The sequence below is a fragment of the Panthera pardus genome, unplaced genomic scaffold (assembly GCF_024362965.1).
Source record: "Panthera pardus isolate Hobbes unplaced genomic scaffold, ASM2436296v1 HiC_scaffold_17, whole genome shotgun sequence".
In the NCBI taxonomy this organism is placed as follows: Eukaryota; Metazoa; Chordata; class Mammalia; order Carnivora; family Felidae; genus Panthera; species Panthera pardus.
Window position 1 is genome coordinate 46,611,060 of NW_026526732.1, and position 27,413 is coordinate 46,638,472.

The following is a 27,413-nucleotide window of genomic DNA, read 5'->3' on the forward strand; positions in this document are numbered from 1 at the left end:
AATATATCATGCCCAAAGGCTAGAATTCAGAAGGCTTAATGTTCTCTTCACCTCTGTTCTCTGACATTTTATATTAATGACAACACTTAGAATCCAAAAGCCATCACTGCCTCCCACATAAAAATCCCAAGCTATTACAACTCCTTGTATATGAGCCCACACCTGTACACAGTAGCAGACTGTCTTCTAGTCTTAGTGTTATAGGCTGGATCTCTAACGCTACATGATTTTATATATATATATGACCTTACTCCTAACAATAAGAGGGACTCAACATTTTATATTTGAAATTTTAAGGTCAGTTTATTAAGTTCAATGATGAAAGCTATCAGAAGAATATTCTCCTGAGAATTATTTTTTCTTAGAAAAAAAGAAAGAAAAATCAACACCTCAGCACAGCCACAGATGCTGTGGCAGTCACGCCTCTCTGCGGATGCGGATAGTCCATTAGTCAGTCAAATCGCTCTCTGGGTCAGCAGGATTGTAGTCCGGATCATCCTCATCATCCTCTAGCTCCAAGTCATCCATTTCCTGGAACAAAGATTCATCTACCTCCACATTGTTTCCAGCTGTAAAAGACAAAACATTTCACCTTCAGTCCTATGCTCAGGAGTAAAAGATGTAACGCACTGGCAATAGCAAACAAACTTCTAAATGTGCCAGCGAGATGCCAGTGATGAAATCTGAAACTACTACTGCAAATCATAGTTACAATGATCTAAGCAGCAGAGACACAGTTTTAATTTTTTTTTAATGTTTATTTATTTTTGAGAGAAACAGAGTGTGAGCGGGGGAGGGGCAGAGAGTGAAACAGAATCCAAAGTAGGCTCCAGCCTCTGAGCTGTCAACACAGAGCCTGATGCGGGGATCTAACTCATGGACCACGAACGAGATCATGACCTGAGCCGAAGCCGAACGCTTAACAGACTGAGCCACTCAGGCACCCCCTTTTTTTAAATGTTTATTTATTTAGAGAGACACAGCAAAAGCATGCGCATGAGCGGAGGAGGGGCAGAGAGAGAGGGAGAGAAAGAACCCTAAGCTGGCTCCGCATGGTCAGCGCAGAGCCCGATGCGGGGCTCAATCTCACAATCCATGAGATCATGACCTGAGCCAAAATCAAGAGGCGGACATAACTGACTGAGCTACTCAGGCACCTCAGAAGAGACACATTTTAAAAACAACTTCCTGCTTCCAGTTCAAATTCTAAAAAACCCCATTATAAAAAAAGCCTTCCTAGAATGAGTTATTTATGATGTGGCATTTTATAAGTTGGAGATGATGATATGTCCTGGATTTACAAAGTTGATTATTACTGACAATGGTGCCTGTACCAATTTATCTCTTCCAACAGTGGCAGATACATACATCACCAAACTCAACTCTACTTGCTATTTAATTGATAGGTATAACTTGATCTTCACTCTCACTCAGTTCCCATTATAACTAATAGTATGCCTTTCTCAAATTCCAAATGTCTGAGTCCTACAGGAAGCAATACATAGGCCTTGCATTAAACATCTTTACTTTTCAGTTTGAAGTACATAAAGGTCAGATATTACAGTACTTAAATCACCAAAAATTCTTCATCTTCCTTTCCTATGAGACTCTAGTCCACTGACATTGAGTCTTGCTTCATGCCTATGAGCAACTGAGTAATAAAATACACTTTTGTAGGGGTGCCTGGGTGGCTCATTCTGTTAAGCGTCCAACTTCAGCTCAGGTCATGATCTCACGGTCCGTGGGTTTCAGCCCCATGCTGGGCTCTGTGCTGACAGCTCAGAGCCTGGAGCCTGCTTCGGATTCTGTGTCTCCCTCCCTCCCTCCCTCTCTCTCTCTCTCTCTCTGCCCTTCCCCCACTCATGCTCTCTGTCTCTCAAAAATGAATAAATGTTAAAAAAATTTTTTTTTTTTAAGAAAATCTACTTTTGTTAAGTACAGGCCAAAGAATAACTCACTCTCTCGGGGAGAGGCAGGGAAGGCTTCCCAGAAGAGATGACATCTGAAATATCTTTAAAATAAATTTGAACTCACTAAGAAGAAAAGGGGCCAGATAAAGCAACTATAGGTAGAAGTATATGCAAAGGCAGAAAGAAAAATAAGACTTTGAATACTTCTAACCGGAACAAAAGATTCTTGAGGAAAAATATCTAGAGATATCATAAATGAAGGCCAAACAGAAGGATTGTATAGGTCAACCTTTTCCTCTAAGCAACAGAGAATCCTCAAAGGATTTTAAGGAGAGAAGTATCATGATTACACATCAGTTTTAGGAACGTCAGCTCAGGGGCGGTGACTAAAGGCAGTAAAAGAGAAAGACACTGAAGCAGGGAGACCATGTAAGAAACCACAACACACACCCAGGTAAAAAATGATAAAACCTCCACATCAGGAGGAAACAGCTTTTGGTGAGTGATTGGATATGAAGAGATACTTGATCTGTTAGACACAGTAAGGAGTCAAGAATGAGTGAAGACAGTAAAACTTCTAGAGTGTAAGAGAGACTGAGACACACACAGCTTTTTGGTTCCAGAATTTCTCAATAACAGAGGAGAAAAACAAGCTAGTAACATGCGAGGGGGATAGATGAGGATATCCTTGCTGGGTCTGTTTGTTTGTTTGGGGGGTGGGGGGGAGTTGTTGGTTTGAGACTAACAAACATCTTGGAACCAGAATGCAATAAATACACAAAACAAAATGCTGAGTGTCCTAAGGGTCCAGCTCAGGTTAAAAACTATGATTTAGGGTGGAAGGGTTAAGACAGCAGAGCAGCATGAAGACCCTGAGCTTGTCTCAGTCCTTGAAACACAGCTAGATCAGCACCAAATCATTTTGAACACCTAGGAAATTTATCTGAGGATTAATGCAACAATCTGCAGAAAGTAACCCACAGAAATCGGCAGGTATGTGGTACAGGAGAGGTGAACAGGGGGAGAGAAAAGCCACGCAAGGTAGGGAGCTATTTTCGCAGAGAGAGAAGAGAAAGAGAAAGGGGGTGAGTGCAGCACATCAGGATTGTGCAAGAAAAGCACTCCCCCGAAAGTAGCTAGAGAGAAAAAGAGTGAAAATACTCGCAGGGGACTGAATAAGAAATCTGTTCACCTAAACCCTTGATGGGGAGAAAAGAGAGGGTGTCAATACCACCAGGATTCTGTTAACAGTGCAGCGCAGAATCTCAAGTTCCAGAGCTCCATGCCTGGCATTGTTCTGGTGAGGAAGCAGGGCAAATCCCCAGGAGCAGGCAGCACAGTCTGAGGGGCCTGTGTCCCACACAGGGAGAAGTGTTTCTCCTGCTTGGAGAACATTTGGTAGCAGCCATATCGCCTCCCCATAAGCAAAAGATCCCAGCAGACCCTGGAGAGCAGTCACAGTCACTGATACTGGGACAAAGACACCAGACTGCAGTGAAAACTGGCCCTAGCTGCGTGTTGCATTTGCCTTAATCTCTGAACCTCTGCAGCCGTGCAATCACATGAACATCTTCTGGGGGTAAGCAGGCACCCAGCCATTGCTCAGTGAGACCCTCCTCCAGAGTTAGTGCAGGTCCAAGCCACAGGAGTCTCTCAAGCGTGCGGTTTTGAAACACAGTCTAATCTGAGGTAAAACTCTGGAGGGAAGTGCCTGCCACCTGGCAGGCAAACAGCCAGGGTAGAGGCAGGAAGTGGACGGAGGCCTGAGATACAGGAGGAGTTTTTGATGGCAGGTCGGTGAGAATGCAAAGTTCCCGCGCCAGAGACTAGTGAGCTGGCTGAAGCCAATTCCACTTCCCAGGAGCACCCACGCAGATCCACCCCAGTAACCTAAGCAGCACCACCTAGCGGAGAACGGAGCCATTACATCAAGCCCCGCCAAATGCCCTCCAAGCACATCCCCTAGAAAAGCACAAGTTTCATTGTTGGCTGCTTAGAGTTTCATTAGCGTTTCATTGTTGGATGGTTATAATTTATTTGTTCGTTTTCTTTGTTTCTGTTTTTACTTAAATAGTTCTCTTTTTTCTTACTTTTCTTTCTCTCTCTTAGATGCGGAAAGAGAAAAATTTATTTTACTTTGTTTTTATTTTTTTAAATTTTTTATTATGTTTCATTTTATCTTATTTTATTCTATTTTATTACACAAATTATTTTTCATTTTTAAATTTCTTACTTTTTTTTTCTTTCCCTTTTGTCCCTAATCTATCAAGCCTCTTTCAACAAGCAGACCAAAACACACCTAGGATCTAACTTCCTTTGTTTTTTCTTGTTTTAATTTTTTTATTTTATTAATTTTTCTTCTTCCTCCAAAATGAAAAAACAAAGGAATTCACCCCAAAAGAAAGAACAGGAAGAAATAGCAGCCAGGGACTTAACACATATATGTTAGAGCAGAAATCAATGATATCAAAATCAAAAAAACAGTACAACGGATCAATGAAACCTGGAGCTGGTTCTTTGAAAGAATTAACAAAATTAATATGCCCGTAGCCAGAGTGATCAAAAGAAAAAGGAAAGGACCCAAATAAATAAAATGAAGAATGAAAGAGAAGCGATTACAACCAACACTGCATAAATATAGACAAGAGACTATCATGAGCAATTTATATGCTAACAAATTGGGCAATCTGGAAGAAATGGACAATTTCCTAGAAACATATAAACTACCAAAACTGAAACAGGAAGAAATAGAAAATTTGAACAGACCCATAACCAGTAATGAAATAGAATTAGTAATCAAAAATCTCCCAACAAACAAGAGTCCAGGGCCAGATGGCTTTCTAGGGAATTTTACCAAACATTTAAAGAAGAGTTAAGACCTATTCTTTTGAAGCTGTCCCAAAACATAGAAATGGAAGGAAAACTTCCAAACTCACTCCACAAGTCCACCATTACCTTGATTCCAAAACCAAAGACCCCACTACAAAAGAGAACCACAGACCAATTTCCCTGATGAACACGGATGCAAAAATTCTCAACAATATACTAGCCAACTGGACCCAATAATACATTAAAAGAATTATTCACCACGATCACGTGAGATTTATTCCTGGGATGCAGACATATCAATATCTATAAATCAATCAATATGATACATCACATTAATAAAAGAAAGTATAAAAACCACATGATCCTCTCAAGAGATGCTGAAAAAGCATTCAACAAAATACAGCATCCTTTCTTGATAAAAACCCTCAATAAAATAGGGATAGAAGGATCATACCTTAAGATCACAAAAGCCATATAGAAAAGACCCACCGCTAATATCATCCTCAATAGGGAAAAACCATGAGCTTTCACGCTAAGGTCAGGAACACGACAAGGATGTCCACTCTCACCACTGTTATTCAACATAGTGTTGGAAGTCCTAGCCTCAGCAATCGGTCAACACAAAGAAATAAAAGGCATCCAGATTGGCAAGGAGGAAGTCAAACTTTCACTCTTTATAGACAACATGATACTCTACGTGGAAAACCCAAGACTTCACAAAAAAAAAAAATGCTAGAACTGACACATGAATTCAGCCAAGTCACAGGATATAAAATCAATGTACAGAAATTGGTTGCATTTCTATACACCAATAATGAAGCAGCAGAAAGAGAAATCAAGGAATCAATCTCATTTACAATTGCACCAAAAAGCATCAAATACCTAGGAATAAACCTAACCAAAGAGATGAAAAATCTATACATTGAAAACTATAGAAAGCTTATGAAAGAAATTAAAGACACAAAGAGATGGAAAAAACATTCCATGCTCATGGATTGGAAGAATATTGTTAAAATGTTGATACTACCCAAATAATCTACATACTCAATACAATCCTATCAAAATAACACCAGCATTCTTCACAGAGCTAGAACAAACAATCCTTAAATTTGTATGGAACCAGAAAAAGACCCCAAAGTAATGCTGAAAAAGAAAACCAAAGTTGGAAGCATCACAATTCCAGACTTCAAGATGTATTACAAAACTGTAATCACCAAGACAGTATGGTACTAACACAAAAATAGACACATGGATCAATGGAACAGAATAGAGAACCCAGAAATGGACCCACAAACAAATGGCCAACTAATCTCTGACAAAGCAGGTAAGAATACCCAATGGAAAAAAAGACAGTCTCTTCAGCAAATGGTGTTGGGAAAACTGGACAGCGACATGCAGAAGAATGAACCAGGACCACTTTCTTACACTATACACAAAAATAAACTCAAAATGGATGAAAGATCTAAACGTAAGACAGGAAGCCATCAAAATCTAAAGAAGAAAGCAGGCAACTACCTCTTTGACCTTGGCCACAGCAACTTACACGTCTCCAGAGGGAAGGGAAACAAAAGCAAAAATGAACTATTGGGACCTCATCAAGATAAAAAGCTTCTGCACAGTAAAGGAAACCATCAGCAAAACTAAAAGGCAACTGATGGAATGGGAGAAGATATTTGCAAATGACAAAGCAGGTAAAGGGTTAGTATCCAAAATCTATAAAGAACTGATCAAACTCAACACCCAAAAAACAAATAATCCAGTGAAGAAACAGGCAAAAGACATGAACAGACACTTTTTCCAAAGAAGACATCCAGATGGCTAACAGACACATGAAAAGATGCTCAACATCACTCATCATCAGGAAAATACAAATCAAAACCACAACAAGATATCACCTCACAGCTGTCAGAATGGCTAAAATTAACAACTCAGGCAACAGATCTTGGCAAGGATGCCGAGGAAGTGGAACTCTTTTGCACTGCTGGTGGGAATGCAAACTGGTGCAGCCACTCTGAAAAACAGTATGGAGGTTCCTCAAAAAATTAAAAATAGAACTACCCTATGACCCAGCAATTGTACTACTAGGTATTTATCCAAAGGATACAGGAGTGGTGTTTCGAAAAGGCACATGTTTACAGTAGTATAATCAACAAGAGCCCAAGTATGGGAAGAACCCAACTGTCCATCAACTGATGAATGGATAAAGAAGATGTGGTGTACACATGTGTGCGTGCGCGCACACGCACACACACACACACACACACACACACACACACACACCACACACACACACTGGAATATTACTTGGTGATCAAAAAGAATGAAATCTTGCCATGTGCAACAATGTAGATGGAACTAGACTGTATTATGCTAAGCAAAATAAGTCAGTCAGAGAAAGACAAATATTGTATGATTTCACTCATATGTAGAATTTAAGATACAAAACAGATGAACATAGGGAAGCAAAAATAATATAAAAACAGAGAGTGAGACAAACCATAAGAGACTCTTAAATACAGAGAACTGAGGGTTTCTGAAGGGGTGTTGAGTGGGGGGAAGGGCTAAAGGGGTGAGGGACAATAAGGAGGACACTTGTTGGGATGAGCACTGAGTGTTATATGCAAGTGATGAATCACTAAATTCTACTGAAATTATTATGATACTGTATGTTAACGAACTTGGATTTAAATTAAAAATAAATAAAATAAAAAGAAACATGATTTAGCAGGGAGGCCACAACAAAATTTTTAAAAAATTTTTTTAGAAGTTTATTTATTTTTTGAGAGAGAGAGAGAAAGTACGAACAGGGGAGGAACAGAGATAGAATCCCAAGCAGGCTCCAGACTGTCAGCATGGAGTCCACTGTGAGGCTTGAACTCACAAACCATGAGATCATGACCTGAGATCATGATCTGACCTGAAGTCAGATGCTTACCTGACTGAGCCACCCCAGGGGTACCTCAACATTGCTTCTTAACCTTTTCCAGGAGCTAGTCCAGGAACAAGGTTGAAAGACCAGAAGCTGTAGTACCCAACTGGCAAGACAGGCATGAAGAAGGCTAATGAAGTGAAGAACTCTAGGATGCTATCAGAAGTGCGACTGTGTATTGAGCCCAGTTTAAGAAACACACAAAGGCCATAAGCTCTAGGAGGGCAGGGAAATTTGTCGATATTGCTATATCCTCAACAGCCAGGACAATGCTTAGCTTATACTAGGGGTACAATAAATATCTGTGTATGGATGAATAACGGATGGACAGAAAAATGAAAAGGAGTAAAGTCTAAGATAAAAAGAAGAAGGAAAGCACAAGGAACTAAATGTTCCGGATAGTAAGAATTGTATGAAATTTAAGATTTTTGGTTAGAAGGCATGAGGAGTTTCAGATTTGAGGTTTTTATAAAGTCCCATGACCATGAAATACAGTTTCCACAGATTTCTGATACTAGAAATTTGAGTAAATTGGGTGTTACAGAGGCCTGGTTTACTAGTTATTAGAGGTGAATGTAACCATAGCTATTTACGGCTATCTTTGATGTTGTTTAACTTACCAGAAAACTTTAAAAAATACATTGCTATAGGTTAAGGTATAAATTGATAAAACATTACAATTTATTCTTCAAAATGTATTTGACTATAGTCTTTGGAGAAAAATTTTACACTAAGTTAGAACTTTGATTTTCATGGTTTAATATTAAAAATAGTGGATTACACACACATGGAATTTTAGTATTATCTTACCATCCTCCAAAAACTGGATATCAGATGTGTCAAGATTATGGTCTGTTTCAAATAGCTGTTTCCCTAAAAGAAATAAGTATGTTTAATTTAAACATACCTTTCCTCTATGTTCCATAGTTTCCCATGTTTCCAAATTTTCCTCCATCTTCCCAAACCCTTTAAAAAGTATAATAATCCAAGAAAACAAGTCTGAAAACTTATTTTTGTAACTTCTAATAAATGTATCAACTCAGTAAGTAGCTAAGAAGCATGTGATATGTATTTGCATTAAAATGGAAGAAGTGAAAACCCAGTCTGCTTTAGAGTCTCAGAAAAACAAATGCATTGGACTCTACCACTCCTAATGCCTGTCAGATTCTGAAGGTCATATAGCAGCTGTATCTCATGATCTATCCATTGTAATATTTAGATCAAAGATAAGCCACAAAAATTAATTGTAATTATAAACAAAGAAATATCATCATGCAGACAGAATGCTTTCTTTTTGTCCTAGATCCCTAAGTACATTCTTTTCTTAAAGAAATTTGTCTATGTGATCATCTTGCTGTGTAAGAATTAGATAACTGAAGGGAAAGTCTTGGGGAGGGAGTCTCATACCACTTAATTTATTTTTTCCTGCTTGCTCTTCTTCTTTCATTCGTTTCTTTTTAATTTCCAAGAGTTCTGCATCAAACTTGGCCTTCCAACTTAAGAAATTCTCAATTGTAACAGGAGTGCCATGAAATAATTGCTTAGAAAATAAAAAAGACATGCGGCCAGATGAGACATTTATAATTTATAACAGAATTGTTAACTTATAAAAAAATAACGTATAGTTCTCAATTTTACCTGCATGAGCTCTACTAACCTTTAATAACTGATTATTAATTAATTACTCATGCTATGTAACCAATGCAGTGAGGGACTTCTAACATTTTACTTAGTAAAGCCTAAATAAAATTTACTTTTATTTTGTGATTGCCAAAACATGTACTGAAATTTCCAAAAACAAAAACAAACCCAAACCCACCAACTAACCAAAACAAAACAAAACAAAACAAAACAAAAAAAACAGATTAAAAGAATAATGAAAGAAAACCCAGCTTTATAATATACCTTTTCAGCTTCCTCCGCTTCTTTTTCTTTTTGTTTCTTTTCTTCTTCTCTTCTAGTTTTAATCTGATCTACTATTTCATTTAATTTTTCTTGCACAGCTGTCACTAAAGTAAAGATCATCACCATACCAAGATTTTCTTCTGCCTATGTAACCAAAAGAAACAAAACAAAGGTTGTAGTGAGAAACATGCTTTTCAGAAAAATTAAAAAAATTAAACAATGAAAAATATTTCATTGTTATCACTAAATCCCATACATTTATAATATGATTACTAATTCAGTTGCACCATAAGTCCAGACACTTGGATAAATGATCATTTAAGAAGTGAGCACAGATATACATGTAGATGAATAATTATATATTGAATTTTAAAAGATACGTAATTTGCTACAACTAACCTAAAACAGACATTTTACTAAATTCTGTTAAATAATCATAAATGTAGGTGGAATTCAGAAAACATTTTCCTACAGCAGCTAGTAATATGAGTTTTCTAGCATATTTTCATGATTTTAGATCTTTTGAGGTACTTTAAGAGCTATGGGAATAAACTGAACTTTGAGGCCAAAGTGATTTTCTAATATAAATAAAGAATGTAGGTACTTTTGTGATTTATCTTTACCTACCTTTTTTTTCTTCAGTTTGACATGGCTTAAAATCAAATATAAAAGCTCTCCAACTCATGAAAGGAGTCTATAGTTGCCCTTAAAACAATACAGGTTTGAATCGCATGGGTCCACTTACCTGCAATTTTTGTTTTCAGTAAATACAGTATAGTACTGTAAATGTATTTTGTCTTCCTTATAACTTTCTTAATAAAATTTTCTATAGCTTATTGTAAGAATATAGTATGCATGTAGTACATATGTCATACAAAATATGCATTAATTGACTATTTATGTTATAGTTAAAGCTTCCTGTCTGTTAATAGTTTTGGGGGAGTCCTAAGTTACACGCAGATTTTCGACTGTGTGGAAGGTCAGTGACCCTAACCCTCTGTGTTGTTCAAGGGTCAACTGCAATTCAAAAGCTATCCGGAAGGTGGTCATTTCAAAGCAGAATAAAATAAAACAAGATACCTTGCTTATCCTCAGAAACAAAACACACATGCAAAAAAAAAAAAAAAAATTCCAAAATATACAAGCCAGAACCTTAATCCTAGAAGCAGAAGAGATTTCCAAACATTCCTTTGACAGGCTGGACTCAGCAGCATCTGAGTAGGTATTTCATCTCCTGGGCCCTCTGTGAATACAAGGCTTCAAGCCAGCTTCTCTTCCCTGGAGCTTTTCTTATGGTGTGTCTGTCCATGCTAACTATTCTAAACTTGACACTAAACAAACCTCTCTCCCAAAGACCAAATCCATATTAAAACTACCCAGTGGACAGCAATATGACGTCCCAAAGGCATGTCAACACTGAAACCATCATCTTCTCCAAAAAACCTATTTGGGTTCTCTAACTCAGAGAACCAACCATCCACCCGGCATGAACACTCACGTCACATCATAAATTCTATCACCACCTCTAATCTATTCTTAAATATCATTTAAGTCTGCCTACTGTTCTCGATCAGCACGGTTATTACCCTAACCCAGGATACCATCAACTTCAACTTGGAATATTACAAGAAAATCCTAACAGGTTTTCTTAAAACCTGTGGTCTTGTCACCCTTGACATCAACTTCTCTGGCCACTCAGTACACACCCAAAACTGATCTTGTCAGTCTCTTCGTTAAAACCCCTCAATAGTTTCCCAAACCCACCGGCAGCAAGACCATATTTTTAAAATAGTTCAAAAGACCCTTAGGGAATTAATCGCTTTAGTTCCATCATATAGTATCAATAACCCCAAATTTCTAAGCTCAAGAAATTTAGTATGACTGAAGTTCTGGAAGGAAATAATGAGCTCTTCTCTCTCACTTACATGACACTTAACAAGCTTGCTCCTCTACCTTAAAACTCTACTCTTTATTGCCTGGCAAACTCTTCCTCTTGAAAGCTTCTCCAGTGCCTCAAGCCTATGTCCACTCTTATAATCTTGTACTTCACCCATCACAGCACTTTTCACACAGAACAATAATTTCCAATGTGCTAGTCCACATTCCTCACCAGAACATAAAATCTATTATAGGGAGGACTGTGTTTGCCTTAAGTCACTTAATCTAATGCTTAATACATTTCAAAAACAAATCCCAGTAGGATCTCTTTTTTAACAACCTAAGTATTCCAATAGAAAAGCAAAAAAAAGGGGCATGTGGGTGGCTCAGTTGGTTGAGCGTCCCACTTTAGCTCAGGTCATGATGCCACAGTTCGTGAGTTCAAGTCTTGCATGGGGTTCACGGCTGTCAGCACAGAGCCTACTTCGGACCCTCTGTTCCCCCCCCACCCCCGCCCCTCTCCCATTCATGCTCTCTCTCTCAAAAATAAACATTAAAAAAAAAAAAGAAAAGCAAAAAAAAGAATCATTCATGGAACTAGAAAACTAGAAGTCACACAACAGATTTCCCTATCACTACTAACTAAAGAATTTCAAATTATGATTCTACACTATCTTCCATCTTGTCATCATTTTTTCTTTCCAAATGAAATAATCTAATGTTAGCAGATGGAGGCAGATACCTCAAGGGCTACAATGAGATCATAACATGGTACAATCATTCTGAAGGTTAATTTGGCAGTGTGTATAAAATTAAGTAGGCATAACCTTTAATCCAGTAATCTTACTTATAGAAAACACTGAGCTAGTATACTCATCAATAATATACTCTTTTCATCTATTCAAAAAATATCTAAGTGTCTACTATGTGCCAGGCACTAAGGACTCAATGGAGACTCTGCTCTAAGGATTTAAGCACCTGGGTGGCTCAGTCGGTTAATAGTCCGACTTCGGCTCAAGTCATGATCTCACGGTTTGTGAGTTCAAGCCCCATGTCGGGCTCTGTGCTGACAGCTCAGAGCCTAGAGCCTACTTTGGATTCTGTGGCTCCCTCTCTCTCTGTCCCTCCCCAACTCACACTCTGTCTCTATCTCTCAAAAAATGAATAAATGTTAAAAAAAAAAATTTAAGGGGTGCCTGGGTGGCTCAGTCAGTTAAGCATCTGACTTAAATTCAGGTCATGATCTCAAAGCTCGTGGGTTCAAGCCCCGCGTCAGGCACTGTACTAACAGCTCGGAGTCTGGGAGCCTGCTTCGAATTCTATGTTTCCCTTTCTATCTTCCCCTCCCTCACTCGTGCTCTCCTCTCTCTCTCTCTCAAAGATAAACATTAAAAAAAAAATTAACAACAACAAAAAATTTTTTAAAAAGAATGTTCAAAGACTTAAATATTAAATCAGGCAAAAATGAGAAGTAATTAAGTTGTTTCAAAAAAGATGTGTGTAATTACACATATAGTGAAATTCTATGCGGTTATCAAAAATGATTCATATACATGTTTACTTAAATGGAAAGATACCCACATATATTGTTATGTGAAAAAAAGGATATTATGAGACATTATGTATAGAATGATTTAAATTGGGGTAGAAGAGGGGTATTATGAATAGAAGCATAAGAAAAAAAGTCTGGAACTGTATCACACCAAAATGTTAATAGGTAGTTCTACCTCACTGGGAAGATGAAGAGTATTTTTAATTTTCTTCTTCATGAGTTTCTGTATTTTCTGGAGCTTTAATAATATGAATTTATTATTTTGATAACTAAAAATCAATACTATTTTGAGAGAAAAAGTACAAATATTCCCTCAATACATCTGATCTCAGCTAAGTAGGAGAAAGAGATCAAAACTTTTCTGAAAGGAAGGAGCTGGAGTATAAAAATATAAAACACACAGAAAGCAATCACTCAGATCAAATAACTTACATTAGTATATGACTGAATATAAGCAAGCATATATCCCAGGTTCTCTGCAATGTCTTAAAAAATGAAGCATTTTAAGCCAAATATTAAAATTAGTATAATTTCATACTGAGTGGCAGAGTGAACACAGCCCAGGATAAGCATAAATTCATGTTTAATATATCTTCTTTTACTCTTCATTCTCTAATAGCTCCAGATATTTTTCAAATATCAGCATTCAGAGGGCAAACAGTCCTTGAAATATACCAGTCACATTTAAGGTATAGACAGGGCTTCTGTCAACTCTTGTTAGAAGAAACAAACAGTACTAGGACTTCTGTTTATAACATGGTGGAGTTAAGATTTTACTTGTCCTCCCTACTTCCTACTTTGAAGAACCCATGAAAACTCTTGACCCAAGCAAGAGAGAGCTTTAAATACTGGTTAAAACCAGACTGCAGGTAGCCTATCCCACCATAGAACTAGCCAAGAACTTTCCAGTACCCATTTTTTCTTCCATACACCCGCGCCCCCCACCCCCCACCTCAGAGGGATCATAAATCCTTGTTGCTGCTTGTAAGCTTGGGGAGAAGGAAAGATAAGAAGAAAACAAAACAAAACAACCACCAGTCCTCATCCCAGATTACAAGCAACTAGCCTGCAACAGGTCAGAGGCGTTGGGAATTTTAGTTTTTTTTAAAGTCAGAATTTTTAACCACACATGGGACTGGAAATTCTGAGAACCACATCAAAACTGCATTTAAACTTAAAGTACCTATTAGATATTTTATTAACTAAAAGTCATGAGGTGACACCTGGGTGGCTCAGTCAGTTAAACGTCCCACTTCAGCTCAGGTCATGGTTTCTTGGTTTGTGAGTTCGAGCCCACATCAGGCTCACTGCTGTCAGTGCAGAGCCAGTTTTCAGATCCTCTGTCCCCCTCTCTCCCTGCCCCTCCCCCCCACATGCATTCACTTGCTCTCTGCCTCAAAAATAAAGAAACATTTAAAAATATACTTTATAAGTCATGAGGCTGACTGGGTTTCAAACCAGGATATAGGCACAACTTTTCTTACTCAAATTTTAAATGTATAATGAGACACAAAAACTAAAAATGTTTGTGAATATATATATATTCATATATATATATATTCATATATATATATATATATATATATAAACAGATACATCACAAATTCTCCCTGTTCAGTGTATTGGTTATACATATTTAATAGCATTTTCTAACTCTTAAAATTAATGTATACTCTTTAATGCCAGTTAAAAAAAAATGCTATTACAAAACTTATTTCCTTACCTGTAATGCTAATAGTTTTAAAATGTCTGAGACATCATTATCTTCTAGATTTTCCTGGGAGAATATTTCATAAAGAGGGGCTTCATCTGGGTATTTTTCACTGTATGTAAACTTGAGGGTAGTCTGGACAGCTAAAGACATAAGAGTTTGAAAATGAATCTCTTACAATGTAAAGTGCAGAGAAGTCACCATCTTTGTTGAATCAATCATTAATTTACAATGTGTCAATGAAAAGTAGCACAATAGATTTTCCTGCAAAGAAAAACAAGGCTACTATGAAATCAGACAGATAATCTAGAATAAGTAACATATACCACAAAGGTAAGTGAAAATAAATCATGGGAATAAAAAAAAAAAATCACCTCTAACACATGAAATACATTTATTACTTATGAGTATTTTACCATATTGCATGTCTAAGAAAGAGAATGAATAAAAGCCTCTCTTTTTGAAACCCTCCTTGGGGCTCCCGGGTGGTTCAGTCGGTTGAGCATCTAACTTCGGCTCAGATCATGATCTTGTGGTTTGTGAGTTCAAGCGCCGCGTTGGGCTTTGTGCTGACAGCTCAGAGCCTGAAGCCTGCTTTGGATTCTCTGTTTCCCTTTCTCTCTGCACCCAACTCCAACTCACACTCTGTCTCTCTCTCCCTCTCTCAAAAATAAATATTAAATAAATAAATAAATCCTCCTTAAGACAAACAAAAGGCACAGAATATAACACACAGAAAAAGTACTACCTAACAACGTGGATGGAACGAGAGTATATTATGCTAAGCAAAATAAGAGAAAGACAAATCTCATATGATTTCACTCATATGTAGAATTTAAGAAAAATAGATGAACATAGTGGAAGGGAAGGAAAAATAAGATAAAAACAGAGAGGGAGACAAACCATCAGAGACTCTTAAATATAGATAACAAACTGGGGGTTGATAGAGAGGAGGTGGGTGGGGGGGATGGGCTAAATGGGTGATAGGCATTAAGGAGGGTACCTGCTGGGATGAGCACTGGGTGTTATATATAAGTGACGAATCACTAAATTCTACTCCTGAAACCAACACTACACTGTATGTTAACTAACTTGAATCTAAAACAAAACGAAAACAAACAGAAAAAAAGAAGAAGTACTAACTTGGGCTCATTGTCAGGCCCTACCAGAGCCAGTTCCCAGGGCAGAAGATCTGGTGTTAGCCCTGGAGTCTTTATTTCTATCTGCACAATGCTAGCAGGGCATTGTTAAGTGGTTGCTGCTAGATGACATGGTTTTGAACTGGATGGTTTGAGAGGTTGTCTGAGACACTTATAACCTGACTCATCTATACATTGTCACTTCTTTTCACCTGTGTCATGCATACATCTGACACTTGTATAGGAGTGAGATTCTCACAGGCACATCAGTGCAACGTATCTCTCTACAGCCCAGTCTGGTGAATTCTCAATTCCACCAGGCAATTTGCAACTAAGCAGCAGTGCTTAACATTCTGTGTTAAAACTTATTAATCACAATGATCCTTTGTCTATACTTTGCCTTTCTTATAACTTACATTTTAATTTTTTTTTTAAGTTTATTTATTTTTGAGAGAGAGAGAGGCAGAGCACAAGTGGCAGAGGGGCAGAGACAGAGGGAGACACAGAATCTGAAGCAGGCTCCAGGCTCTGAGCTGTCAGCACACAGCCCAACGTGGGGCTCAAACTCATGAACCGTGAGATCATGACCGGAGCTGAAGTCGGACACCCAACCATCTGAGCCACCCAGATACGCCATAACTCACATTTTGATTATTAAAACCTAATTTTGATAATTTTAACTCAAATCCAGATTCCTCTCCATGAAAGGGAAAAAGAAAAACCTTAAAATATGCAGGTTTGAGATTTTCTTTTAATTTTTGTGTATGATGTCAAAAAAGAATTTTATGAGTCAATGGATATAAGAAACACCGTTATCAGGTCAGTAAGGATACGGTGTCTTTTGGCATTTTCTCTTTTTTTAATTACCATATTTCTAATTTTATTGTTAGAATAAGAACTTTTTAAAATATTCATTGATTTTACTATATGATGTAACAGATATTCATTATAGAAAATTTAGAAATACATTAAGGGAAAAATAAAATCAATAATAATCCCACCATCAGAAAGAGATCACATCACTGGTTCCTTTTGGGGATATTTAAAGTATCATAGAAGTATTTTTTTAATGTTCATTTATTTGGAGGTAGGGGAGAGGCAGAGAGAGAGACAGAGAGAGAGACAGAGAGAGAATCTCAAGCAGGCTCCATGCCCAGAGCAGAGTCCGACATGGGGCTTGATCCCACATCCGCGAAATCATGACCTGAGCCGAAATCAAGAGTCGGAGACCCAGCTGACAGCCACCCAGGCACCCCACCTTAGAAGCATTTTTAAAAAGATAGGTTAAAGTATCTTCTATGTATTTATTTACATTTCAAACAAAATATAAAAGGATACGCATGTTGTATTTGAGATTCTATACATAAAACCCATATAGATAAATACATATATAAGTAAATGACTATATCCAATATTCTTTTAATTCAGACTTTAGTAATATCTCGGTGCTAATCTCATTTTCAATTGTACAAGACAGATTTAGAGTTATCAAATGATACCACTATTTGAGTGGTATCATTGTAGTTGTATCAAATGATACCATTAAAATTACTGACTGTTCATGGAAGTGGTAGAATTTTAATTGACTAACTTAATGTTAAAAAAAAAAATCCTTGGGGTTAACACCAACTTACATGAAGTTTTTACCAAATTCCAATATTAACTGAACTGCACTAAAAGTGGAAATGAACTTCAGATGCTCCCCCAACATCTGCCACGTTTAAATCAATCTATTTAATTTTAATTTATTGGTTTTATAGCTGCTTTGTCTTAGTTCTACAGTTGGCTTTTATCTGGCTTTATGTATATACACATTTAGTATATGTGCTGCCGAAGCGAGCACAATGTATATACACATTTAAACATCAGTACAACACCCATCCTAAAAAGAGAGAGAAAAACATGAAGAGAGATATTTATTCAGTCTATTTTATAACAGCAAATATCCAATAAGCAATCTAAATGCCCAAAGAGGAGAAACAATCATAGAAAAATAAGTCGCTCAATGGAATACCACATAATCACTGAAATATGTGCGCATTCGAAGTCTTGTTTAGGGCTATAATCCTGACTACATATAATCCAGGACTACATTCCTGAGAGTGACTTAGGAAAACCACAAGTATTTTTGGTTGGACTTACTTTCATCATTTTCTCCAGCCTCAGATGTCACAGTAATGGTGAAACTGGGTGGATTTTCTGATAATACTGTAAGAAAATATACACAGAGATTAAGTTATTAAGATGCTTCCTAAGGCAAATGTTTTTATTTATTAGCAAAATATCACTACCAGGTTCTGGAAACATCCCAGTCTGTAATTCCACTTCCACAAATACAGACTAAACAGAACATTCAAATGATAATACACTCATAAATTTTCTATTTAAACCTAGGGTTACCTTTAATTTGGAAAAAAAAAAAATACCTATAGTAGATACACTCTTGGAGTTTTATCAAACCAATTAAAGTAAGTAGTTTACCTTTTACTTCAAAATTTCCATCTATACATAGAAAATTGTATTCTAAAAACTTCCAAAATGGAATGACAAAAAAAGTTTGATGTTTTCATCAGAAACTACCCACTGATATTCAGTATTATCACTAATTTTTAAATTTATATACTCTAAGATATAATTCAGAATCTCCATGACAAACAGTAAATATTAATTTGTTAAAGTTTGTGTTTTCTACCTCTTTCTTCCCCATCATCCCTAGAACCAAACTTTATTGATTCACCAATTATTGAGTCTCTACCATCTTTCACCGAATTACAAAATGAACCATGAATCCAACATGAAATTGTTTACAATTTGTTAAGCAAGTCAAGACATGCAAATCAACATTTATATAAATAAGGAAGTGTTATATACCATTTTATAGCCTGATGCCTACTTGATACTACAGTATCTGTTTACGTCTCTTCCCCCACTAGAATACTATACTATGAGAGCTCCTAGATCAGTGCCTGGCAGATCCAGAAATTCAATAAATTCCGGCTAAACAACAGCACTAAAACAATGGAATGAAAGTTGAAAAGCAAAATCAAATTAAATTTATATTCAGAAACATTAGAAGAGTAAACAAGAAAAATCCAGGCCACCTGTGATTGCTGCTGAGCCCCTGAGAAAAGCCTCTGCCTCACTCCAGCCCTGAGAAGCACTGGCCCCTGTCAAGGCTCGTAGCAGCTCAACAAACTCTTTCTGAAATGAAAGGCCAAGGAGATCTCTGAAGAAGTCACCAAGGAAACTACTCAGCTTTTCCTACTCAAGAACTTCTGAAGCCTTCCTAATTATTCATGATCAATAAAGCTTTCAAGACATATGCCTTCATTTTAATTGAAGTTTAAAAGTACTGTACTTGAAGCACTGATGAACACCTAAGATTACTATAAAAGCATTTGTCAAGAAGATAAGCCTCTCTGGACTCAAATTTTTTTTTTTAATGTTTACTTATTTTTGAGAGAGACAGAGACAGAATGTGAGTGGGTTAGGGGCAGAGAGCGAGGGAGACACAGAATCCGAAGCAGGCTCCAGGCTCTGCGCTGTCAGCACAGAGTCCGATGCAGGGCTCAAACTCACAATCTGTGAGATCGTGACCAGAGCCAAAGTCGGACACGCAACCGACTGAGCCACCCAGGCGCCCTTCTGGACTCAAATTTATTTTAATAGGCCTCAGATAGTCCAGCCCATGCTAAAAAGTCCCTGAAAGTTAATTATAATAAAGCTTTAATAATAGGATTGACCCTACTTTTTTTTTGACAAATGTGTGCAAAACATATTAGATATATTTCATTCCTATTTCTTTCCATGACCAACTTTAGCATTTATATGTCATAAAATGTAAACATAACAACTATAGAAATAAGGGTTCAACCCAATGATATCCCAACTTATTACCATTTTTAGGACTCTATTAGGCTATAATTTAAGGGTTTCCTAGTAACAACAGCTAACATTTATTAAGCATTACTTTGTGCCTGTTATACTACGCATTTACATAAAGATCCTTTAATTCTTACACCAAGACCATGATTCTATAATGTTACCGTATTTCACCAAATTTAAGATGCTACCAAGTATGAGATGCACCCTACTTTATGTACTAAGAAAGAAAGATCTGCCAATTAAACTACAATATGTAATTGATTATAAGACAAAATTCGTATTTCAGAGATGTTAAAACATAAAAATGTCTTACAGCCAATTAAATATAGCATCATCCCAATTGTATAGATGTGGAAACTGAGATAAAAGAGCCTTTAAATAATCTGCCCAAGGTTATTCAGCTAGCAAATGGAAGAACTGAATAGACAATAGTGAGTGTCATGTAAAAAGAAAATATTTTTTTCAGCTGAGAAATTCCAAAGAAGTCATTTGAGCTAGGCTGTGAATTAAGGCATACTGGTAAGTAAAGATGGAGAAAAATGTAGGCAACAGTAACACAGCAGCAAGGGCATAATGAGGGAAAGCTTAAGGAATACATATGGAACAAGAAATTATTCCATTTGGTGAACGTATACGTGGTGAAAACTAGTTAAAAATACAGTTGATGTGCTCGCTTCGGCAGCACATATACTAAAAAAATACAGTTGAAAGTTTCATTGTGGACAATAACAATTTTTTTTGCAGCAGCAGTATGGTCAGAATTGTACTTCTAAATGTAGGAAGATAAGTCTAGCAACAGAGCATAAATTGGAAGGACAGAAACAAGACTAGAGGCAGGATGAAAGTAGAGAGCTATTAAAATCATCCCAGCAAGGTTAATGAGGTTCAGAACTAGGTCAGCAGCCATGGGAATAGCAGGAAACAGGGAGGACTCTAAGATGGTGATAAATGACATTCCGAATTTGCAGTCAGAGGATGGTAGTGCCACTAATAAAAACAAAAAATACAAAAGAAAAATCAGAGGTGATATATTTAAATGACACAGGGAACTTTCAACTGGAGACAGTGAGTATGCAATATACAATCAGAAATTGGCAAATGGAGCTAGAGAGTTGAGTTTGAATTTAATTTGGGGTCAAACACACAGAGGTGATAGCTAAAGCCATTAGACTAAATGAGATCACCAGAGAGAAAATAGAGAAACAGGGCCAACACCAGCTTTGTAAGGAATCCTAAATTTGAGAAACACAAGAGGAATAAGTGCTAGAAAGAAAAAGAAAAGCAGCAACCATGAGAGGTCAAGACAAACTCAAGGTAAGTCTATTTTATTTGTGAAGCCACTCCAACTATTGAGATCCAGGCCTAGCATGGCAGTGTCTACAAAGTGTACCCTATGTGTCTGTGTAGCTCTGTCAGGAGGAAATGAGTGATGGACCCCACTGGCCCTACAAGATCAGATCTAAATCCCTAACAAGGCCCTCTGTAATCTGGCCTCTGCTTACCCGACAGCTCTCACTTTCCATGACTCTCACTTCTTATTTATGTTCTAGTAATACAAAGCCACTCTTGCTTTCAATGCATTTGCTTTCACAGAGTCCTGCTTCTGCACATGCTGTGCCCCGTCCCCCAGTTCCATTCACTTGTTAGCTCCTCATCACCCATCAGTTCTCCAAAACAATCAAGAATCTCCCCTTTTCTTAATGCTCTGGCTGCATGCCATATATTCCTCCAGGAAAGAATCATCACACTATGTTGTAAATTACTTATCTGATGTCTTTTCCCATTAGACTGAGATTCTAACAATGTATACAATAAATATTTGGTAAATGAGGACTTGGGCATGCTAGCAAGAACATCACTGAACTGCCTGACCTTGGGACAAATATAGAATAAGGTGGCAAGACAGACAAGAAGCTGAAAAATTCTCAATCCATGAGAAATCATGATGAGAGGCATGTTCAGTAAAAGAACTGTAATGAAGAACTGCAGGGGTACAAAGTTTATGGACAGAAAGAGGAATTTCTGAGGCCAGTCTAAAGATGGTATTTACATGCTCCCCTGCAGTTGAAGGAAATGGAAATCAAAACTGTTCGGGCGCCTGGGTGGCTCAGTCGGTTGAGTGTCTGGCTTTGGCTGCGGTCGTGATCTCATGGTTTGTGAGTTCGAGCCCTGCGTCAGGCTCTGTGCTGACAGCTCAAGAGCCTGGAGCCTGCTTTCGATTCTGTGTCTCCCTCTCACTCTGCTCCTCCCCCAACTCATGCTCTGTCTCTCTCTCTCTCTCTCTCTCTCAAAAATAAATAAACATTAAAAAAAAAAAGACAAGGAATTATGAAGCTACGTCATCAAAAAAATCAGCAACTAAGATGGTAAATTTCTAGTAAAGAGCATCTTATATTTGTTGTAACAGTTATAGAATATTTGCACATACATTACTCCTCATTAAACACATAAGAAACCAAAGCTTGGAGAGGTTATTTGATTTGTCCAAAGACACAGAGCTAATAATATCCACTACACGAAGCTGCCATTACAGAAAAAAAAAAAAAAAAAAAAAAAAATGTGATCCAGGAACAACAAAACATATTGGAGAACGCTACTAACATCCCCCAATATCTACTCACCTCATCTTCTAGTTATACCATTTTTAACTGAGCATATTAACCACCCAGAATAAAGACTACATTTCCCAGCCTCCCTTCCAGTTAGGTCTCACCAAGGGACTATCTGACTAAAGTTCCAGCTAATGAGATGGAAGCAAATAAGTTCTTTGACAGCTTCCAAGAAATTTCCTTAAGAAACTGCGGTCTTTTTTTTTCCCCCCCTTCATTCCTTTATCTATCCTACTGCCTGGAAAGGAATGTGAGCATCTTCACCATGAGGCAGAGACTACATCTTAGAAATTACAGGGAACTAAGAAGCAGCCTGGGTACCGGAGGAATTCCTGGACTGGAGCTATACAACTATCTTTTATGTGCAAGAGCAATAAAACTTTCACCTTTTTAAAACCACTGTTATTTGAGGTTTTCTGTCACAGCTGAACCTAATCCAAAGGATGGAAGGAAGGAAGGAGGGAGAAAGGGAGAAAGGGAGAAAGGAAGGAAGGAAGGAAGGATGGATGGATGGATATTCCCAAGTCTGGAGACTAATGAAGGGATGGGAAAGTTACTTAATTGGATTGCAAAGATGAATGATTCATCAGCACCTAGGATCTCATGAAGGAATAATTCCACTTCAGTGCATTCCTGTAAGTTGGGATATAAATTAGCCTTCACTAGAATACCAACTTCCACTACTGTAAGTGGATCAAAATATTTTTGAGAAAAAGAGTAAGATTGTTGCACATAGAAGGAACCAGTGGAGGAGCAGTACAAATGTTAAGTGACAGTGGGACAGATGATGGTAAACTGGAAAGAATTAAGGACAGAAATAATGGAGATGGTAGCTGAAAGGTACACTAAAGGGATACACAAATGACATCAAGGTTTTCACAAAGAACCAGACAGCCCATATTAAAATAAGTCCCTCTGGTTCTTAGGGAGCATCTGTCTTAGAAAAACTACTCTTAAAAGATGACTTTTAGAGATGACTGCCCAATCTCTAAGATGCAATTATAACTGTTATGTGCTCATGGATACTACTTAGAGGTACTGACATAAGCAAATACAGAATTATGTACCCCTTTTTGAAGACCAAACAGATTCAAGGGAACTTGACTTTTGGTTAGCCTGAAGCCAACCAATGTGTTTCAACAAAATTCCCCATAGTCAGATTTTGATACAGAAATGGAAATAACCAAATTCTACTACCTTAGCAGGGCCTTGTCAAGTGAAGCACTACTGAAGGAGAATGTGGTATCAGAAGAGTCCATTTACATTTTGGAAGACTAGTTGTTAGGAGGATTGGATCAATGTGCAATCAAACTACAGAACAGGCAAAAAGAAGAAACTGTATTACGATTTGTTATAATTCACAACAAATGCAACACTGGACCAAAAGTTCTTTGCAAATATTCAAGCAAATAAATTCTGGGGCCAGGCTAGGTCTATGTGGCTAGGATTGTAGGCTGGCTGAGATTGTGCCTCTTAAGCATCCACAAGGAGGTCATGACATGCTTAACAAGGGCTTCTCTGTCAAGCACTAAGCTATCTAGTGGGGGAAAAAAAAGCATATCTACTTCCTTAATCAACAGCATTGAGCATTTACCAAATCTAGCATTAAATGTGATTCAAAATGAAATTAGAAAGCTGCCAATTAGTGTTCCTTGGCAAACTGACACAAGCCAGCTCTTTCTTAGACCTGGTAGGAAAATATGAAATCATCAACACAAAAGAAGGTTATAAAACAGTGAACCTTGCAAATCCTCATGATTTCAAAAGATCAAACATGAAAGCACTGTATTCCAAATTCCTCTGCCTTTTCCCTGAGAGGTTTCATAAACAACACAATCATGAATAAGGGAAAGTTTCTGCAGAACTACAAATCAAAACATCTTATTGCAAAGTTTATAGGAATGCTGGTAGGAATTAGAGACAGATGGGCTCAGCTGATGCTGCAGAATACTTAAAGGCATCAAAGATTTGTAAACTGTCTTTCATTACCCTGGCTCAGATTCCTCAAACGCTTTTGCATCTGACAAGAATGTCACACACTGAACTACATCAGAGCTTAGTACAATTTGAAAGAACTGTAAGATTGGTTTAGGATTAAAAATGGATCACTTTTTAAAATGCTTCTATGCACGGTATTTAATAAGGGATACCTTATGTCCATAGAAGAATAGCACATCTTTATGCTTTCTTAACTCTGCCTACACAGTGCCTATCACATTTCCAAATGTACTAGAAATGACCAAATGTCACAATTAAGAATATATCTGACAACTGACCCTACATTCTATTTTATTTAGACATTGACATATAAGCAAGGATAGAGAAGGGAGCCAGACTCCATACACACTCACCCAGTTAATGACACTCTCAAACCCCTCTTCACTCATCCCCTTAACATCCTCACAGCACAGCTGTACTGCTGGAGAGAGAGAACATGAACAGGACTGGAGCTATACAGGGGTAGTTGAGAGACATCTGCCTGTTGGCAAAGCAGAACAAAATTTGCTACCGTTGCAAGTAGTAGGTGGAGCTAAAAAAAAAAAAAAACTAAGCTAAACAAGAAAGGGAGAGGGATTGGAGTTAAACATCCCTTACATTCTGAATTCTGACCATCAGTGAAGGACAACAGTCAAAGGAAGGGAATGTAAATCCCACAAACCTAGGTCACACATGTTAATTTTACTTGATCACTTCTCAAACACTAAGTGTAAAGGGAGAAAAGCCGTATTGATATGGTCGTCTTGCTGCACTTTCAAAATCATCTGAAGCAAGGCTTAATGCAGAAAAATTCTCTCCCTGTAAAATGCACCTAATGAGCCTCTCAGTATTTCACATTAGCCCAACCTATCAAGTAATCTTCTGCTCCCCCTTATCTCAGCTGGAGCTAGATCCCAAGTTCCACATGTCTGCAACGTGAAGGAACAGGAAAGGGGGTTCAGACCTAACTCTTAGTACCAGCGCTGCCGCTAACTTGCTAGCCAGACGCAAAGCAAGCCACTTTTCCTGCGCCTCCTAGATGCCTTGCTTGTAGCAAGAGACATCTAGGCTAGATGTCTAATATTCCTTCCTAAAAACCTGTGAATCTGCAGTGGAGCTAAAATTTGTGCCACATCATTCACTGGGCATTTGCAGAATACCAGAATATAAAGAAAACGAGAAACTCCAGGGACAATACTACTCTCAGAACTGATTCTGGGTAACTTTGAGAACAGCACTCTGAATCCCATAAACTTTAAAACACCATCGTATGAAAAACAGCTTCTACCCGAGTAAAGGTGAAAATGTGAAAACTGACACCAATGCGGCTCTGGAAAAACTACGCCCACTTGGGAGTATCTGTTTTCGTGTTTCTCACTAAATCTCGAGTTGCTTAAGTTACACAGAAACCAAAGTGCACTCGACTCAATTCCAGGCCTGACACTCTCCAGGGACCTCGCCAGCCTCTTCTGGACTTTCAGATTTCAGGGAGTAAGCGGAGAAAGGGAAAAGCTGTGCAGTTACCCCTAAGTGCCTGAACACGTCGGGAGAAGAAGATGAAGAGTAGCGGGCGAAGTGGCCACGCGGCCTCGCTGTCTCCTTCTCCATCCCTGGCCCGGGAGGCCGAGGGCTCCGGCCCATCCCACTCCACCCCCGGGCCGCTCCCGGCCCGCAGCCGCGGAAGTCACCTGTAAAGGAGTCGGGGTAGATGGACTCCAGAGCCTCCAGCTCGTTGCGCTGCTCCTCGCCGTAATCTGTCATCGTGGCCCTCGCTGCTGCCCATGGACCGCCCAGCCACCCAGGCGGTGCGCTGCAGCAGGGACCGCGGCCGCGCCGGGAGAGCAGGCCGCGGCCGCACGGGCGCAGGCGCAGAGTCCCAGGCTGGGAGGCCCGGGGCCCAAAGCCAGGCCCGGCCTGCTGAGCAACAGCCCTGAACGAGGCTTCCGCCTGCTCGCTAGTTCCGCGTTCGACTCGTTAGGCCTGGCCAGCGGAGCGATGAGTAGCCGCCTGTCCCACGGCCGCTTGGGATTTGCTGGGATGGTGAAGGCACCCGCTCTGGCATTCGCTACGGACACGTAGGGGCCCGTTCCTGGGCTTTTCAGGGCCTGAGCCTGAGAAGCCACTCAGCGCGACATCCTCGCTCGATGAGTCTAGACTGAAAGCTGGCCACGCGTGTCGAGGCGGGACGAAGTCGCTGCAAGCGGGAGGAGGTGGCTGCCGGCTGGGCGCGTTCACGAACTTCGCCATTTCCGGTTTCCGGTTTGCGACCCTGTGGCCGCGGAGGGGCAGACAGGTGTACTCCCTACGTTAGCTAATAGTGAGGTCCTGGTGATTTGTGCCATCTTCGAACCTCCCAGTTCCTTGGCATCCCACGGGAGTTGGGCGACAGCCCGAGACGAGGGTAGACTGCAGTGGGCAGAGAGTCCGCAGGGGTCGGCCTCGCTGCTGAATAGCCAGTTGCAGTGAATCCAGGGGGAGAAATTGACTGGAAGTCCAGAGAGCTGGGTTCTAGATTCAAATCTCTGGGCTTCACTTTTGAATTTGTAGAATGAACGCGGCTGGACACAGTTTTGAAATGTCTGTGATTTATTTCTGCCAATTGATGAAGGGAGTGTAGATTATATAACAGTTTTGATAAGCAATGTAAAAATAAGTATCAATACTCCGGAAAATGTGCAGAACCTTTGATTTAGGGGAATAAAACTGAGGAATTCATAGTTAAAATATATGCATCTGCCATCTTAAAGTTTAATCACAGTAGTTAAAGAAAAATTTCAGAGTGCCATAATAGTAGAAGCTAAGAAAATGGCTAATAAACATGGTACTTTTTGGAGAAGAATATTAATGAACTATTTATATTTCTGTTTGTAATAAAGGAACATGAATATGTTAAATCAAAAAGGAACGGGGGGATGTAAGATAATACTCCAACATGGTAAAAACATTTTTCATACTCTTGTATTTTCCTCCATTTTCATTAAAGCTGATTTCACCTGTGTAGTGGGGGAAACAGTTTTTAAATAAGTTCCCCAATGATAAAGCCTCTGAAGTTTATCTCTTGTTTAACCATCTGAGCCACCCAGGCACCC

The 27,413-nt window shown here is 38.6% G+C and overlaps 1 protein-coding gene across 6 annotated transcripts; it reads right to left on the bottom strand.

The window, feature by feature from the left end:
- Positions 1-276: 276 nt before the first annotated feature.
- RWDD1 (RWD domain containing 1) lies at positions 277-26,898 on the bottom strand. Of its 6 annotated transcripts, XM_019438946.2 has the most exons (9): positions 26,013-26,891; positions 24,699-24,826; positions 23,545-23,658; positions 17,996-18,061; positions 14,727-14,857; positions 9,574-9,717; positions 9,076-9,208; positions 8,479-8,541; positions 277-569 (listed from the first exon to the last, which is right to left on the bottom strand). In XM_019438946.2, the coding sequence occupies exons 6-9, from the start codon at positions 9,697-9,699 to the stop codon at positions 448-450; spliced, it is 444 nt and encodes a 147-aa protein (XP_019294491.1). In that variant the 5' UTR covers positions 9,700-9,717; positions 14,727-14,857; positions 17,996-18,061; positions 23,545-23,658; positions 24,699-24,826; positions 26,013-26,891; the 3' UTR covers positions 277-447. The 6 variants fall into 6 exon arrangements, with proteins under 6 accessions (XP_019294491.1, XP_019294488.1, XP_019294492.1 ...); XM_019438943.2 differs by lacking the exon at positions 14,727-14,857 and having other exon boundaries at positions 26,013-26,898; XM_019438947.2 differs by lacking the exon at positions 23,545-23,658.
- Positions 26,899-27,413: the final 515 nt, after the last annotated feature.

Coding starts and splice junctions, on each gene's coding strand:
- RWDD1 (XM_019438942.2), bottom strand. CDS start 26,085: ATGACAGATTACGGCGAGGAGCAGCGCAACGAGCTGGAGGCTCTGGAG. Junction 9,718..14,726: donor TAAAACTATTAGCATTACAG/GTAAGGAAATAA, acceptor TTGGTTACATAG/GCAGAAGAAAATCTTGGTAT. Junction 9,209..9,573: donor AAGCGGAGGAAGCTGAAAAG/GTATATTATAAA, acceptor TTATTTTCTAAG/CAATTATTTCATGGCACTCC.